This window comes from Puma concolor, chromosome E3, assembly GCF_028749965.1.
Source record: "Puma concolor isolate L17-30 chromosome E3, mPumCon1.1.hap2, whole genome shotgun sequence".
NCBI lineage: Eukaryota > Metazoa > Chordata > Mammalia > Carnivora > Felidae > Puma > Puma concolor.
The window spans coordinates 20,727,243-20,745,452 of NC_141682.1; the positions used below are offsets into that span (position 1 = coordinate 20,727,243).

At 56.5% G+C, this 18,210-nt stretch overlaps 1 protein-coding gene across 2 annotated transcripts in view; it reads right to left on the reverse strand.

Moving 5' to 3' along the window:
- Nucleotides 1-1,278: 1,278 nt before the first annotated feature.
- Nucleotides 1,279-18,210, reverse strand: part of IL4R (interleukin 4 receptor) — a 42,598-nt gene continuing 25,666 nt past the window's right edge. For both annotated transcript variants that reach the window (XM_086692628.1, XM_086692629.1), the window contains exons 5-10: nucleotides 17,439-17,590; nucleotides 12,044-12,200; nucleotides 8,599-8,695; nucleotides 6,575-6,653; nucleotides 5,137-5,186; nucleotides 1,279-3,815 (exon numbers count right to left, since the gene is read on the reverse strand). In XM_086692628.1, the coding sequence (XP_086548754.1) occupies nucleotides 2,270-3,815; nucleotides 5,137-5,186; nucleotides 6,575-6,653; nucleotides 8,599-8,695; nucleotides 12,044-12,200; nucleotides 17,439-17,590 (2,081 nt within the window). In that variant the 3' untranslated portion in view covers nucleotides 1,279-2,269. The remainder of the gene's footprint in view (nucleotides 3,816-5,136; nucleotides 5,187-6,574; nucleotides 6,654-8,598; nucleotides 8,696-12,043; nucleotides 12,201-17,438; nucleotides 17,591-18,210) is intronic.

The following is an 18,210-nucleotide window of genomic DNA, read 5'->3' on the forward strand; positions in this document are numbered from 1 at the left end:
CCATCCCGACCACCCCTCCACCACTCGCACATCTTTTCTGTTTGCTGCTTGCTTTTAACAGTTGGTTTTCTGAGACGACGCTCAGGCAAAACGGACTGGAGCTGGTATTTGAGTGGCTGGCATACCATGGCGGCTGGGAGCTCTGCAGCCTGACCTGGGTTCAAGTCCTGCTCCGGGATGTCCTCGCTGTGTGGTCCTAAGCGAAACCTCAGCCTCTCTGGGCCTGCTTCCTCATCTATAAAATGGGGGTAATAACTGAACCTGCCCGCGAGAGACGTGATGTAGTGGACGTAGAGCACTCAGCACATTGCTTGGCCTTAAAGAGAGATTTTTATTAAAAATTATATATATAATTTTTATAAAGAGCTCTTGAAGGCAAACAGTCCAGACGGCTAGTTCAGGCTCCGTCATTCACTGTGTGACCTTGGGCAAGTCCCTTTTCCTCTCTAGCACAAAGTTCCCCTATCTGTAAATCATGGGGTGGTGGTGGGGGGGGGATGACTTAGGCCTCTAAAGGGGTAGATTTGGGCTCAGCACAGAGGAAGGATTTCTAACAAACATCAGGCTGCATGTGAGGTAGTGAGCTCCCCATCACTCCTAGCGCATGGTACAGAATGCCAGAACAGAAGGGAACCTCATGCGGCCAAGCCGCTTCTTTTGCAAGGGTGGCCGTCCGGGTAGCTACTCAGGGAGCAGACTGATCACAGACACAGAGCTTAAGTCCCCGGCCTGCGTCTTCATGCCACCTGCCCGGGTTCAGCTACGGGCCTGCCACTGACTAGCCGGGCCACCTTGGCAAAGTGCAGCAGCTTCCAGTAATCCTTCGTACCTCTCCGTCTGGGGGCTTGCTTCCTGGAGCAGCTGGACGTGCTGGAGAACTAATGCCCTTGACCAGACGGAAGCTGGTGGCCCAACACCGGGCTCCCTCACCCCTGCAGGGATAGCTTTGGACAGGCGCTGTGCACGGTTACCCGAGGCTCCCAGCGGGTGGAAGGTCAGTTGCCCGGGCTGGCCCGTTGGATAACACACCGTTTACTGCCTCCTGACCTTCCCCGCCTCACGTCCCCACTCCCGAGCAAGGTTTCCTGGAATCACCACCTACAGCAGCTAACTGCACTTGAGTCCTTGGCTCGGGGGGAACCCAAACAAACAGAGACAGAAAGTTAACCTCTTGGACCTCATTTCCACTGGATGGAAAGATCCAATGAGTTAACAGAGATAAAGAGCTCACCACCACCTCGGCCCGGATGTTTGTTTAATACACGGAGGGGGCAGGGAACGGAGATAAAGAGGCTTTATTTACACAAAACACCACGCCCTGCCCTCCGATTCCACGCTTCTCAGCGAAGACAAATACCAGGCGATAAAATAATCTTCGGGATGCAAACAAGCATTACACAACCAGAGGGGCAGGTCGCCGTGCCGGCTGAGGGTGTGGTGTGGGCCGGCGGAGAGCCTAGCTCGGCCAATCCCTCCCTCCCTCCCTCCCTCCGGCTGCTGCGGCTGCCAGCAAAGTGCCCGCGGGGGCACAGACTGGCCCCGAGGTAGCTGGCTGTGTTCATTCTGGGGCTCCTGTGCTTAACAGGAGCCCCCGGTCTCAGCGGTTGTGTGGGAACCAGACAGCAGCCAGTCGTGGCTTGGTGATCCCAGTCTTTCGGGTCCTTTTGTGTCTGTTACCGCACTTGACTTCGCGCCCCGCCACGGCCCAGGTCCCGCCCCCAGGGTTGACCTAAGGAGGGTCTGTTGAATGAATGGGCACCTCCGGGGAAACGACCACCCTTCCAGGACCACGACGTCCCATCCATTTCCCAAGGTCTCCCAAGTCATTCCCCGGTGGGCTCGGCCTCCAATCCGGTGAGACAGCGGCAGCCGATCCCAGAACCCGGCAAGACATGAGTAACAGAGTGACGAGCGGACAAAGCGCACCCAGGGTGAGCGCGGCAGGGAGGGCGCGTGGACCCATGAAGTGGCCAGTGGCTCGTGCATAAGCCGAGGCACCCAAGGAGCTCCCGATCCCCGCGGGGGCCTCTCCCCCGTGCCCTCCACTCCCTTGGGTTGTGGCGAGCCCAGGCCAGGGCTGGGAGCTGGGGGAGGGGCGGGGTGGAGTCCAGTCTCTGTACCCCCAGGTCAGACCACCTCCCAGCTTCATAGCAGGGTTCTCCAAGTCTTTGGCAAATCCGCCAGCCTAGCCGCCTTCCAGGAGGCACTTCCCAGGCCAGGCTAAGGCCCAGCCGTCACTCGAAGACGGCAGTGACAAGCGGGCACGCGCCTAGGAAGCCATCGTGCACGTGGGCTCTGGGGAGAGCATGGCCACCTTTTTGGGGGTCTGGCTTGAGCTGTGAGCATGGCTCAGGGCAGGCTGGAAGCACAGGGAGGACGGGCCCTCCTCTGAGACAGCCAAGGGTGCCGGGGAGGCTGGAGAGAGGCTGGCCTCCAGGGGCACCCCACCTGGCAGGGGGTCCGGGGCCCTCAGAGGGCTCACCAGCGGCGAGGACCTGTCTCCACAGCAGCAGCCGCAGCAGGGGCTGGCCACGGGGTGGGCCTCACCACCCTCCTCCTGGCCGTGACACTGCTTCAGGTGGCCACACAGGTGGCAGGTGAGGGCTGAGTAGACAATGCCGCTGGCCAGGTCGTCCCGGAGGGGGTCTGCGGCCTGCTCCGGGGCCGGCGGGGTCTTGTGGCTGTCCTGCGCCTTCCCTGCTGGCTCTGGGGAGCTGCCCGGGAGGGGGGAGTCCTGCGGGCAATGAGGTGGCTCCGAGTCCAGTCCGAAGGTGAACAGGGGGACGGGGACTGGGGCCCCAGGGCAGCCAGGAGTGAGGCTCTGGAAGGGCTTGTAACCCCCGTCCCCACTGCCGGCCTCACCCCCGGACGTCTCTGGGCAGACGGCACTGCTAGTGAGCAGACTCGAGAAGGCCTTGTACCCGGCCTCCTCCGAAGGGCCGAAGCCCCCCACCCCGCTGTCCTGGGTGCTGCCCTGCCTCACGGCACACACAAACTCTCGGTAGCCGCTGCCGGGGGCCGGGGCCGGGGCCCCCCTGTGCTGCAGGACTCGCTGACGCAGAATCTGCTCCCAGGTCTCTGGCTCGGACTGGAGCGCGGAAGGCGGCTCCGAAGGCTGGGGGGCGGCGGGGAGGCCGGGGTCCGCCTCCCCCAGGCGTCCCGCCAGCTCGGGGCCCGAGTCACACTCGCCGGGACCTGAGGACTGGCCCTGGGAGGTCCCGAAGCTGCGGTAGGCGGGGTTGTCTGTGACGACCGGGGGCGTCTCTGGGAAAGTCGGGCTGGCTGGGCTCTGGGGCAGAGTGGCCAGAGGATCGGACCGGGGGTCGAAAGGCTGCTCCTTGCCCTGGGGCGATGCCTCCTGGGGCCCCGGACCCGGAAACTCAGCCCGGGGCATCTGAGCACCTGCACTTCCCGAAGGAGGAGGAAACCACGGTTCCAGCGAGCCCTGTGGGCCAAAGCCCCCTTTCTCAACCCCGAGAAGGTCCAGGAAGAGGCTTTCTGTCAGCCGGGCCGCGATGCCCTCCCTGCCCTCCTGGAAGCTGTCCTCGCGGTTCACAGGCGATGGGCAGAAGCTCCTTTCCTCCTCCTCCTCCTCCTCCTCGCTCTCCACTGGGGCCTCCAGGAGCTCCACACATCGCACCACGCTGATGCTCTCGGGCCAGAGGATCGTCTTGCTGACCTCCACGGGGCACCATGCTGATTTTCCAGAACCCTGCGAAGGCCCATTTCTGGCAATCTTGGAGGGATCCTCTTTCCTTTCCATGCCGTGTTCCAGTAAACAGGGCAGGAGCTTCCTAAGACAAGTCTTCCAGTGTCTGCGACAGCAAAGAAAAGTTTGGTTGGGATTCGCTTTCTCTGCTGGAAAAACTCCTATTCGTCCTTCAAAGCCCAGCTTAAAATCAGCCTGGACTGACGTCTATCTAATGCAGACAGGCCTCCTGACTTTTTTTTTTTTTTTTTAACATTTATTTATTTCTGAGACAGAGAGAGACAGAGCATGAACAGGGGAGGGTCAGAGAGAGAGGGAGACACAGAATCAGAAGCAGGCTCCAGGCTCTGAGCCGTCAGCACAGGGCCCGTCACAGGGCTCGAACTCACGGACCGTGAGATCGTGACCCGAGCCGAAGTCGGACGCTTAACCGACTGAGCCACCCAGGCGCCCCTGGCCTCCTGACTTTATAGTCAATAATCTGTCAGTCTGACTTCCCTACTAGCCCAGGAACTCCTTGAAGGCAGGGCCCGTGTCTCACTTTGAGATTTCTGGAGGCCACACACACACACAACCTGGCACCCGACACAAACTCAGTCTACGGAATAAGGAAAAGTCTCCGTCAGGGACGATGACATTTAAAAATACTTATCAGGTTGACAATAAACTTCATACATTGAAAAAAAAATACTTATCAGGGGCACCTGGGTGGCTCAGTCGGTTAAGCGTCCGACTCTTGATATCAGCTTGGGTCACGATCTCACGGTTTGTGCATTCGAGCCCCACATCGAGCCCCACGTAGGCATGAAGCCTGCGTGGGATTCTCTCTCTGCCCCTCCCCCACTCGTGTGTGCGCACGCGCTCTCTCTCTCTCTCAAAACTAAAAACAAAAATAAAATAAACTGAAAAAAATACTGATCAATTTAAAATATTTATCAATACCACAGCACAAGTAATGACCGGGGCTGTGGGGTCCTAGGCTGGGGCAGTGTCCTGGGACCCCCGTGCTGTGCCAGGTACCAACTCTTTAGTTACTAGACTGTGGGTCATCCAGGGACGAGCTAGGGGAGGCAGGGGCGATGGTCACTCAGGGGTTCCAGAGTTGGCAATTCGCCAACCAGCACGCGATGCTGTGGCACAGCCGTCCGGCTCGTAACCTCTACCAGCCTGGCTCAGGCCAGACTGCGCACTTCCGAGGGGGTTCGGCCTGGGCCTGACCCCTGGGGAAATTCAGGGGGCTTAGCCAACATGCCCACCTACCCAGACCTCCTCTCCCCCTGCCACCCTCCAAGCCCAGTGTCCCAGGGCAAGTCCTGAATGCTCAGGAGGAAAAACAGGTGTGTGCGGGGGTGGGGGTGTGGTCCTACCGCCCCACTTCCAACATCCTCCAAATCCACACAGGCTGTGACCTGAGTTCATATACATACGGGCACTTGGCTGGTTCCTGGCCTCGGGACCGCTTCCCCCACAGCGACACCTAAAATACAGAGACAGCCAATGAAATGGAGTGGAGAGGCCTTGCGGCCCAGCCTGGCATACGGCACAGCTCAGGGAGTGTTTGCTGCAAAAGGAGTGTTCGACGTGACATCACATAGGCCGGGGATCCAATCGAGGTCACTTCAGCTCTCTGAGCCTCAGCATCCCGTGGGATCGACGAGACTGCCCAGATATCAAGTCGCCGGGGCGGATGGTAAAAATGGCCACGCTGCTCTGAAGCTCCTCCCACCCTCTGAATCTGGCCTGGGCGTGTGACTCGCTTTGACCAACAGGATGCCGCGGAGTGACATCGGGCCGGCCAGCTCGAGGACGTCGCCACTGCTCCAGCGGACAGTCAGCCAACTTCCAGACCTGTGACTGAGGCCACCGGGAAGGGGCCCATCCCAGAGCCTTCCACCCCCACCACTGCATGGAGCCCAAACTGCCCACCTGCAGAAGCAAGTGCTAATTTAGAGTGTTTCAGCTCTCTAAATTTGGGGCTGATTTGTTACACAGCAAAGCTCACTGATACATGAACAGCACTTATTACGTGCAGGACCCTGCGTATAAAATATACACTTTATACGTGTCGCCTCCATGAATTCCAGTATCAGGTAAGCACTACAATAACCCACGTGAAGAAACTGGCTCAGAGAGGTTAAGCAACATGCCCGAGTCCACACCGCAGGTAAATGGCGAAGCCAGGGTTCCAAGCCAGACCACCGGACTCCAGAGCCTGCCGGCGGGTCCCTGGAGAACGGAGGACACTTGGATGTTCTGTTCTAGACAGGGCTTGTGTCCTCCCTTCCCTCCCTCCTACAGAGCCCTGAGATCACCCAAGAAACCCCACGTGGCCATGGCATTGGAGAAGCTCATCCACCCTTAGTTCAGGGGTATCCATCTGGCTGGTCTCAGAGCATCCCCACTCCCTTACTGGTGAATGCTTTAGGAAAGGGCGTGTGGTACAATTCAGACCGATGAGAATCGAGGAGAGATTTGCTCGTGCTTTGGGGGCAGTTTTCTGCTCGTAAGAGGAAGACACAGGAAGCCTGTCCCCAGCCCCCTCACCTTTTGGCTTCTTGCCCTGGTACAGAGACCTTTCCAGGAGATGACCCGGAGGTGACCTCAAGGGTCACCTCCTCCCGGGGGAGATAAGACGCCAAGCAACCAACCCAGAGGAACCTGGCCCGTCGGAAAGAATAGCCGTGGAAGCTAGGGGGCAGGGAGCAAAGGCCTCTGGGCTCCTAGTGACCACACGAAGCTGCTGAAATCCAGAAACCTTCCTGGCTTGTCATGTGCAGTTCCAAAAGGCAACAGCCTCCCAGGCATTTTGAATCCTGCTTCCTGATGCGTGCGGCCTACAAAGCGCTAACCGACCCACTCTCCTACCTGTGGGTCCTGGATGACTATCGCCACTAGGTGGCTGTGGGCGGGGTTGGGAATCTGGTCCCACCATTCTTTCTTAATCCTGAAAAAGAAAAGGGAGAGTTATTGAGGGGCGCCTGCGTGGCTCAGTCGGTTAAGCGGCCGAATCTTGATGTCGGCCCAGGTCACGATCTCACAGTTTGTGGGTTCGAGCCTGCGTCAGACTCTGAGCTGACAGCCCAGAGCCTGCTTGGGATTCTCCGTCTCCCTCTCTCTCTCTCTCCGCCTCTCCCGTTTGTGCTCTCTCAAAATGAAAAAAAAATAAGCATTAAAAAAAAAGAGTCATTGGGTGCATGAACAGGTTGATGTTCTTTCCGTGAAGGGGTCAGGGACCACGTTGAGAGGGTTCGTGGATGCCTTGCCCTAACCTCATTCTATAGATGAAGACACCAAGGCCCAGAAGTGAAGTGACAGCTGGACTGTGGGCAGAACGGCCAGGTTCTGTTAGCCAGGATGGAGCTCCTGATGTGGCCACCTCTGCCCTCCGTGGGAATAAGCCCCAAGGAGTTAGGAGACACCCAGGCAGCGGAGAGAGAATTCTGGGTTTCCCCATCAGCAATTCTGCCCTCCCCGGGGCAGCCGAGACCAAGATGCTGGGGTGAGGCCTGGAATGGCCAGAGCAGTTGAGGGAACCCAGAGAGAAACGGAGTCCTTCTCTCCGCCTGGTCTGTCCAGAGCCACACAGCGTCAGTACTGGGAGGGAAGGTTCTCACATCACCTCTGGCTGGCTTCTTCCCGCTTCACTCAGTCTGGCAACACATATTTATTGAGCATTTGCTATGCACCGTTCACTGGTCCAGGCGTCGGGAACGCAACAGTGAACAACAAGACAGACAAAAATCTCCGCCCTGGCGGAACTGACCTTCTAGAAGAGAGCGACCTCAGCCATGGCAACTTCAGTGTCATGAATAAAAACACAGAAGAAAGGGAACAGAGAGGAATGGAGGGTGTGCTCGCGGAAGGCCTCTTGGAGGAGGGGACTTCTGAGTGGCCACGGAGGGGGGGGGCAGGAGCCACGGTGACACCCGGGGAAAGGGCCTCCCTGGCAGGGAGGGACCGCCGATAGGGAAACTGAGGCTCACAGAAGGGGAAAAGACCAGCCCAGGGTCACGCAGAGCCATCCGGAATAAGACACGAAGGGAACCTGTATTTGCTGCACACCTACTGTGTGGCCGGCAAAATGCAGGACCCTGCTCGCTCAGCGCCCAGTCGTCGCTAAGCCTCACGCGGTGAGCCAAGGCTCGCTGGTCCCATTTCAGAGATGGGAAGATGGCCGCTGTGAGACACCACGAACCCAAGTGCCTGAGCTCACCGGAAACAAGGCTCCTTCTATCCCCCCCCCCCCCCCCCCCCCCCCCGCCTACTGTGGCCCGGGACTCTCTCAGGACTCTCAGCACTCATGAAATAAGCTCCTTCCACCTGCAACAGAGACCCAAGGCTGAGAGGTTCGGCCTCTTATTGGCCACAAAGCTCCCGAGCTCCAAGGCCAGGATCCAAACGCAGGTCTCCGGGACAACTGTCTAGAATTCCTCTGTCTCCTGCCACGTGCTCTGAGTGTCTGGACCTCACCCTGGGGATCCAGGGTGACCCATCTTCCTTCTGCTGGAGGAAAGTCCCTCCCCAGCTCATTCTCCCTCCAGAATATCCCTCAGCTCGAATATCGCCTCCTCAGAGGGGCCCGCCTGGCCTCCCGACCCAGCAGCCCGCAAATTTCTTCCCTCCGCCCTGGCAAATTCCCTTCAGCGCACGGATCACTACGGAAACCAGCTGTGGTTATTGGTTGACCGATGGCTTCGGTCTCCCCACAAAGAGCACAGACAGGGTCGTCGTCGGCCCTGCTCTCAGCTGTTGCCCCTGGGCCTCGCGCATAGTAGCTGCTCAATAAATACGTATCGTGAGAGCAGACGGACCCGAGGGGGGTTCCCACCCTCCGCACACCCCAGCGGGGCTGGCTCGCGGGCCATCCCGTGGCGAAGCCCCAGACTCACTTGATGACGCTGAGGTAGCAGGACAGGCAGACGGCCAGGATGACAAGGCAGGAGATGCTGACGCCAAGTGGGAGGTGCTGCTCCCAGGGCTCGTAGTCTGCAAGTGGGAGGGAAGCCGTGAGCCTGCGCCGTGCTGGGTGCCGCCCGCTGGTTCCCAGGCCACCGAGGCCTCGGGAAAGGGTCCGCTCAGACCCTGCGTGGGCCGGCCTCCACCCAGCGCTCCCGCCTCACCCACTGCTACTGAGCCCTGGCCACACGGCCTCCTCACTCTCCCCTGCTCCTCCCAAGCTCCGTGGCACAAAGCCCGACTCTGTCATATCCTTGCTGGTGACCCAGGACAAGGCCCTCAGCCTCTCTGTGTGCCTCGGCTTCCTCATCTGTACACTGGGGTTAACACGGCACTGAGGTCGCAGGGCAGTTGTGGGGATCACACGACACGGTCAGAGCAGCGCCCGCATGTCCCATAAGCCTTTGCCGTCGTTGTCTGTGCACAGCTGGCCCCTTCTCATTCACTTCACCGTCACCTGCTCCAAAAAGTTCCCGCACGCCCTCTCCCCTGCTGCCCCTCCCGTCTCTCCGTGCCTGCACCCTGATTTTCTCCCCGGACTTAATGTCATATGGGTCAAGGGCTATCTGACTTATTTTCCTGTTTACTTGTTTGTTCTCTGTCTCGCCTCCAGAAGGTCCGTCCCACAAGATCAGGGATTTTTGTCTGTTTCGTTCATGGCTGATGCCCCAGAGTCTAACACAGGGCCAGGCGTGCCGTATGGGCTCAATACATATTTGTGGAAATAACAAATGAGTGTCCAGCCCATCGTACATGCTCCATACAAGCCATTTCTCTCCCCTTTCCTTCCCTTCCCCAGGGCAGTGGTGCAATCGAGTGAACGGGACGAAACTTTGCCCAGCACTATGCCACGTGGGACACTCAGCGGGAGAAGATCCTACCTATGGAGTGGAAGGCAGATGGGTCAGGAGACGTCTGCAGGGCAAGACGAACAACACAAGAGGGCTGGGGTCAGGGGCGGGGGCGGGGCGGGGCGGGGCGGGTGGGGTACCCACCCGCGGCCACTTTGCCCGGCACTTTGAAGACCCTTCTCCCACTGGGTGTCCACAACAGCCCTGCTCCTTCTCCATGGTACAGACCGGTGCCTGAGGCGGCCCCTTTACCCAACAGCTAGCGCCCCTCCTCCTTGCCAGGGATCAGTGTGCCCACCCTGAGGTTTGGGTCAATCGTAATTATCTCATTCTCCTTTCCAGGCATGAGTTCCCAGCCTCTCTTGCAGCTGGGAGAGGCCCCGCGACAGTCCTGGCCAATGAGATGCAAGGGAAGTCCGCTAGGGAAGCTTCTGGAAAGATTTTTGCTTCCTGACGAAAGAGATGTCCGAGGAGCACTTGTTTGTGGCAGCCTTTCATTTCTTTTAGGCTTTGGGGCATGAGGGCGTGTGCAGCAGCCAGCTTGGGGCACGGGGTAACAAGTCTAAGGATAAAACGCTACCATGCTAAGGAGGGCTGAGGGAAAGAAAACAAGCCTCTGGGGCCACATCACTGAGCTGAGGTATAAACCAGGGAAGGTCCACTTGTCAGACTTCATTTTATGTGAGATAAATCAATGTTTCCATTGCAAAAAGCCATGAGTAACAGTGTTGCAAAGACCGCTTGTGGGGGCCGGTGGGGGTAATGCAGCTACTGTATGAGGGACTACATCTCCCAGAATCCCTTGCAGCTCTGAGTGGCCATGTGACTAGTTCCACCAATAAAACTGGAGAGGAAGTGGTGTGTGTGTGTGTCACTTCTGGGCTCAGGTTTTTAAGAAGCGCTTTCTTACGCCATAAACAAAAATAAATTCAAAATGGATGACCTAAATGTGAGACCTCAATTGAGACAGGAAATCATAACACAGGCAGCAACCTCTTTGACCTCGGCCGTGGCAACTTACTAGACTTGTTGACAGAGGCCAGGGAAACAAAAACAAAAATCAGCTACTGGGACCTCATCCAGATAAAGAGCTTCTGCACAGTGAAGGAAACAATCAACAACACTAAAAGGCAGTCTACGGAATGGGAGAAGATATTTGCTCACGACATATCTGATAAAGGGTTCTCCTCCAAAATCTATAAAGAACTTATCAAATTCAACATCCCGAAACCAAACAATCCAGCGAAGAAATGAGAAGACATGAATAGGCGTTTCTCCAAAGAAGACATCCAGATGGCCGACAGACACATGAAAAGCTGCTCAGCATCACTCATCATCGGGGAAACACAAATCAAAACCATAATGAGATACCACCTCACACCTGTCAGAATGGCTCACATTAACGACTCAAGAAACGGTAGATGTTGGCGAGGATGCGGAGAAAGAGGATCTCTTTTGCACTGTTGGTGGCAATGCAAGCGGGTGCGGCCGCTCTGGAACACAGTGTGGAGATTCCTCAAAAAGTTAAAAAGAGAACTGCCGTAAGACCCAGCAATTGCACTGCTAAGTATTTACCGGAAGGAGACAAAATTATAGATTTGAAAGGGTAAATGCACCCCAACGTTTATAGCAGCATTATCAACAATAGCCAAAGCACAGAGAGAGCTCAAATGTCCACTGATGGATGAATGGATAAAGAGGCAGTGCGCGCGCGTGCGCGCGCACACACACACACACACACACACACACACACACACACACAGAGGAATATTACTCAGCCATCAAAAAGAATGAAATCTTGCCATTTACAATAATGTGGATGGAGCTAGAATATATTATGCTAGTGAAATAAGTCAGAGAAAGGCAGATACCGTGCGATTTCACTCATATGTGGAACTTAAGAAGCGAAACAGATGAACACAGGGCAAGGGAGAAAAAAAAGAGGGACACACACCATACGAGACTCTTAATGACAGAGAACAAACTGAGGGTTGACGGAGGTGGGGGGGGATGGGCTAGATGAGGGATGGGTATCAAGGAGGGCAACCGTTGGGATGAGCACTGGGTGTTGTACGTAAGTGATGAGTCCCTGAATTCTACTCCTCCGACCGATACCGCGCTATATGTTAACCAACTAGAATTTAAATAAAAATTTGAAAAGAACAAAAAATAAATTCACTTGTTCAAAAAAAAAAAAAAGAATCTTCGTCCTAGAGAATGATGGAAACCACAGGAAGAGAACCATCCACAAACCAGCGATGTTCACGCCGGACCGTTGCGTGAGCGAGTCATACGTTTCGGCGGTGTTGAGCCGCACGCCTCGTGGGCTTATCTGTGACCGCAGCCTCGCCCTGGCCACCCTGAGCAGTACACCAGGTCGGTCGGTCGGGAATTCTGTTACCTGCGGTTAGAGGGACTCCAAGGGACCCATAGGGTGGGCGGGCGGCGGGGGTGGGGGGGGTCTGGCCAATAGGAAAATGGGAGTGGCCCTGGCTCTAACTGCCCACGGTTCCCAGGAGATACTCACGGTTAAGCCACTTGGTGCTGGGGCTCCACTCGCTCCAGGTGCTGTTGTAGCTCTGAGCCCAGGCCCTCACGCGTGCGCTGTAGGAAGCCCCAGACTTCAGGGTGCTGGCTGCCACGCGGAGGGTGGGCCCCATGTAGGTCACATTATAGATTCTGGACTGGTGGAGGAAAGGGACACGTTAACGCGCCAGCTCGGGGCAAAGGCGGTACCGGCTCCCACCCTGGCTGCTGTCCTCGGCTGACCCCCCCGCAGTGTCGAAGGGCCACCAGCCTCGGTGTTTGGTTGCTCCTCCAATTCAGGCCTGTGGCTGCCACCTCCACAACCGTGAGCAGAGTCAGGCGGGAGGGGTCAGGGAATGCCCTCCCCCCGCCCCCGGCCCCGGCGCCCTGACGATCCGCCATACAGCATGACTGGGGCCAGCCGATTAAGCTTTGAGTTGTAATTTCCTCCTCTGTAAAACGAGGGTAGGAGTCCCTACTGCCACTTTTTAGCTGTGTGACCCTAGGTGAGTCGCATAACCTCTCTGGACCTTGACATCCTTCTTCCGCAAAATGGTAATAAATAATAAATAACGATTTATCTTTTATTAATGATCGTTATTAACAATGATTTATTTATTTTATTATGATTTATTTATTCCTGGCACGCAGGAAGCATGAGAGTGACCTTTCTACAGCACAGATAAGGTCCCCAGTGTCTCTCTCTCTCTCTCTTTCTCTCTCCTTTGTGGGCTCTCTGGAGCCTTCATAGTCAAGCCCAAACTCTGGCCTAGAATCTCAGCCCTGCTCCCACTGCTGGGAAGGGACTTCTAAGACCTGTTATCAAGTGGAAAAGGTAAATGAAAAGTAGTATGTGTTGACTACTGCTTTTTATGTTTAAAAAAAAGGGGGGGGGGCGCCTGGGTGGCTCAGTCGGTTAAGCATCCAACTTTTGATTTTTGCTCTGGTCATGCTCTCACGGTTCATGAGTTTGAGCCCCACAAGGGGCTCTGCGCTGAGGGTGTGGAGATTGGGATTTTCTCTCTCTCCCTCTCTCTGTGCACTCTCTCAAAATAAATAAGTAAATAAACTTTAAAAAAAAAAAAAAAAGACAGACTCTGGGATGGCCCTGCGATCCCCCACCCTGTATCACGCCCCTGTGTAATCCCCTCTTCTTGAGTGTGGCCAGGGCTTGCGACCCACAATGGGATTATATTCTGTAAGGCTATATAATTCCAACTTGCTAGGAGACTCTTTCCTTTGCTGGCTTTGAGAAGACAACAGGGAAGGAACTGAGGGCAGCCTCCCACGAAGGGCCAGCGAGAACCTGAGGCCCTCAGTCCAGCAGCCCGTAAGAAACAATGCTGCCAACAACATAGCAGCTGGGGAGTGATCTTCCCCAGTCAAGCCTCAGATGAGACCGCAGCCCCAGCTGAGTCCTTGACTGTGCCCTGGGGAGAGCTGGAGCTGTAAGCCACCACCAGACTCCTGGCCCCCAGAAATGTGGGTCAATAAAATGTGTGCTGTTTAAAGTCGCCACACTGGGGCACCTGGATGCCTCAGCTGGTTAAGTGCCTGACTTTGGCTCAGCTCACGATCTCTTGGTTCGTGAGTTCAAACCCCGCACCGGGCTCTGTGCCTCCAGCTTGGAGCCTGGAGCCTGCTTCGAATTCTGTGTCTCCCTCTCTCTCTCTCTCTGTCTGCCCCTCCCCTGCTCATGCTCTGTCTCTGTCTCTCTCAAAAAGAAATAATAACATTAAAAAAAATAAAGCAGCTACATTGGTGGTGATGTTATTACATAGCAAGAGAAAACTGACACGGCGGTGCATGAACACACATGTTTCACGCTTGCTTGTACAGGTACACACTCTCTGGAAGGACACAACAGCCTTCACGACCTCTCCTGGCTCTAACCTGGCCTTCTTTCCCCTCCTGGCAGGAGACGGGAGCAGTCAGTCTCTGGGGGTTGGGCTCACACGAGAAACATATTACCATTCTAAGTGCTTTCAAGGCATCTGGCTTTCTTACTACACGTAAATATTACTTGTGTTTAAAAACCTTTAAGACGCGAAATGAAATCTGTGCTCAGGATCGATCTGACGACAGGGGAGCAGCCTGAATCCTCTGCCCGCGGCTCCTCTCCCTGCCAGGTCTGTCCCTTTGCAGCCCTGCTTCCACTCACGGGTTGGAGCAGAGGTCAAGGAGAGAGTTATGGGAGGAAACGAGGGCAGAAGACAAGGACGCTCACTCACAGCCCTATTTTCGCTCTAAATATGAGTAAGCAGGAAGCAACAGCTGGACCTAGGTTGCCAAAGGAATCGTATACCCCGGGAAGGAGTGGGGGGTGGGGGTGGGAAAGGTTTTACCAAGAAACAGAACAGAAATTGGGGATTCCCAGGAAACACTTGTGGCTTGTTGTTGTTGTTGTTGTTGTTGTTTGGGCAAAAAGGGCCAAGTGTTTGGGAGGCCACCCCTGAGAGAAGGATCCAAGGGAGAGGAAACAGCACTGGCTCTGGAGTTCAAATCCTGGCTTCCTAGCCCGGCTCTGCCTTTTCCAGCCGGGGGGCCCTGGGCAAGCCATTCCATCTCTCAGGCCTCAGTTTCCCCATCACTAAAATGGAGAGACCAACACCCTCCCACGTGCAGGGCTGTGTTGTGCCTAGCACATTTCAGGCACACAAGCAACGGTAACCGTTCACGATCCTGAACGGACCGGTGGCCTCCTTTTCTGCTGATTCACTGCACTCACTGCCACATCTCCGTGATCCCCAGACACGCCATGAATCTTCATATCCCCCAAGCCTTTGTTCACGTGGTTCCCTCTGCCTGGCCTCCTCCTCTTCCCTTCCTTCCCCATCTAGAAAACGCTTCTACGTCCTCCAATGCCCGGGCCAAAACTCCACCTCCATTATGGACCCCTGTCCAGAGATCATCCAGGACAATAAGTAGCTCCACTCCCCAAATTCCACTTCTAAGGTGTCTTCTAGAACTGATCCCATCTATGTCATCCATGGGGAACACAGTTGCTCATATTCTTTTCACTCTGTTTGGTGACAGATGGTAACCAGACTTAACTGTGGGTGATCATTTTGCAATGTGTACAAAATGTCAAATCACTACGCTGGGGTGCACCTGAAACTAATACAATATCGTATGTCAATTATACCTCGAAAAACAGGAAAACAAAAAAATCGGTCCCTTGGGGCGCCTGGGTGGCGCAGTCGGTTAAGCGTCCGACTTTAGCCAGGTCACGATCTCGCGGTCCGTGAGTTCGAGCCCCGCGTCGGGCTCTGGGCTGATGGCTCGGAGCCTGGAGCCTGTTTCCGATTCTGTGTCTCCCTCTCTCTCTGCCCCTCCCCCGTTCATGCTCTGTCTCTCTCTGTCCCAAAAATAAATAAAAAACGTTGAAAAAAAAAAAAAAAAAGTCGGTCCCACCCAATCTGAGCTATAGCTGGCGTCTGCAATATGGTAGCAAACAGGGCCGGACGCCCATCTTTGCCGTTGGAGACACGTCCTCAAAGCTCAGGGCAGGTAAGCCTCTGACTCCAGCTCCAGGGTTCATCCTCATTGGCCAGGACCAGTTGTGCCCACCCCGTTCTCTGGCCTGTGATTGGTTAGAGATCAACTCCGGCCAATGAGGAGTGAGGGGACTTCTACAGGCTGGGTCCAGCCCTGGGAAAGGGAGAGATGGGCGAGGGGTGTCCCCGTGGCGTCTGCCCCACCGACAAGGGAAGCTGAGCCAGGAATTCTGAGGCTCCGGGCAGCGCCCAGCACGCCCATGACAACTGAGCCACAGCTCGGGTACACTGATTGATTCTACCTGCTGGTTGGGAGTCCAGGGCCAGGTCCCAAGGCTGGCTGTTACAGCCAGCCCTGTCCCCGTTTCCCCTTCCCTGGAGTTTGCTCCGGGGAGCCACCCCTCCCTCCTTCCCAGCCCTCGTGGCTTGGGTGGAACTGACCATACCTGCGCTCCAGAGGTGGGCGTGTGACTCACCTCTGGCCCATCAGAACACAGTACGAGCACCCTCCTTCCTGCCCACAGCCTGGGCCGGGGTCAGAGATGTGCAAGTGATCCGAGCCAGGCAACCGAGCGTCGGCCCCAGAACTTCTACCGGGACTAATTAAAAGTGGGACTCTCCCACTGTGGCGTTGGCACGGAGCCCCGGAGGCGCTGGGGGGGGGGGGGCATGCTGGCCACCACCTAAAAATGAACCTAACCCAGGATAAAGCCGGGCCGAGGGAGGGACAGATTCGGGAACCTGGATGCGGCCACGATAAGCAAATGAAGAACACTTCTCTCCCCTCCGGACTTCACCCCTCTGAAGCCCTGCACAGGCTCAGCACGCGGGGAGGGGATTCAGCTACGAAACGGGATCCGCCTATCTCTTGCGGCATCAGAGCAGCCTTGCCAGTGCGTTCTGAGCCTCCGCTGTCACACCCCGGCCCCTCCATCCCTGCTCCCACCTGCGCCGTGGCCCGGTGCCAAGGGAGAAACCACAGCTGAGAAACCGAGAGATGTAAGCCAATACCCGCCCCCTCCCTGGCTTAGGTGGGAAGGACAGGAAGCAGAGCAGAAGCTGATGTGAGAGCGCGAGACGAGTGGGGCCTGCTCCCTGGCAGCGGAAGCCAGGCCAGCCTGGGTCCCAGGACACAGGACACGGGGCGTGGCTCCGAAGAGGCCCTCGGCGATGCTGACGTAGCGAGTTCTAGAGCAAGGTGTGGGAGGCCAAGGCCGCCGGGGCTTTCCAAGGCCTGCGGCGCCCCGGCGAAAAGGAGAACAGAACTTACGACACATTTAGAGCCAGGCCGGGGGAGCCTGTGTCACACGCTTGGCGCCCTCAAGAGCTGATGGAGCGGGGACGCTTATCCTCCCCATGTCACAGAGGGGGAAACCGGGGCCCCAGGAGGTTAAGCGACAGGACTAGGGCCCCGCAGCCGGGCGGCGGAAACAGGTATCGGGGACCCGCTCTGTGGGAGGCCGGGGCGCAGGGTGCTCAGATGTGCCTCCCGTGGGGAAGCCTGAGGGGAAGACATGGGTGGCAGGAAATGATCCCCAGCCCCGCCTGAAACTAAACTCGGAGGCCAAGCCAGCCCGTGGGCAGGCCCCTGCCAGTATTGACCCGATGGTTTGCTGCCAATCAGCTCTCCCTTTTCAAAACCGTCAACGCGTCATTTAAGAAGGAAACTCACAATCAGTGCTGTGATCGCAAACCAGGTGTCAGCCTCCATCGGCCGCCTCTGGAAGTAAGTGCTATGAGGACCCAGCGACAGCATGAGATGACGGCACACTGGGAACCAGGCACACGGCGGGGGCGGGGTGCACGGAGCCAGGGTGGAAGTCGGGCCCCAGGGGCCCCGGTCTCCACCCGCCTGAGTCCCAAGAGGTGGCAGAGAAACCCCGAGGCGCACACACTCACATCCGTGGGGTCGTCTTCACTCGAGATGTTGACCATGTAGGTGAGCTCGGCGTGCAGGTGGTTCTCAGGGGGGTAAGGGTTGCTCCACCTCAGCAGCCACGTGTGGGAGACGTTGGGGTGAACCGTGAGGTTTCCGGGAGCCCTGGGTTTCACTGTGGAGAAGCAGTGGCTGGTGAGGTGCTTGTCCAGGTGCGGGGAAGAGAAGGGTCCACAGGGCACGGGTCATTTAGATGCTCTCGGTCGAGCACACCTCCGTAGCACATTTATGGAATAGCATGTGGATATCGTCTCAGCGGAGAATGACCGTCATCATACTGACTACAATGTCGCTAAAACTCCGCTTCACACGAGTGGGGTCTAAGCGACTTTCTACAGTGAGTGCAGGAAGCATAGGGCAAAGGAACCCAAAACGTGGCTTTTTCACTTCGGTTCCTTCACACTTGGGGCCACATCTATGCGCTGTGTTATGACTCAGAGTTTTTGTTGATCTTGACCCGCGTGTTTTAAAACTCAGTCTCCTTTTAAGCAATCCTATCCAGGAGATTACAGGTATATAAAGTCGGCCCACCCGTGCAGAAACGATTTTAACTCATGGGTTAGTTCTTGGGTCTATCTCAACAACCCCCCCCCCCCAACCGTGGGCGGTAACTGCTGAGCTGTAAGCTCGGCGATACTCTTGCAAGAACATTCCTCTGCAGCTTTGCGGCCGTGTGACCCGGGGCAGGTTACGCGCCTCCTCCGTATTATACCCCATCGTAAAACGGGGATAGCT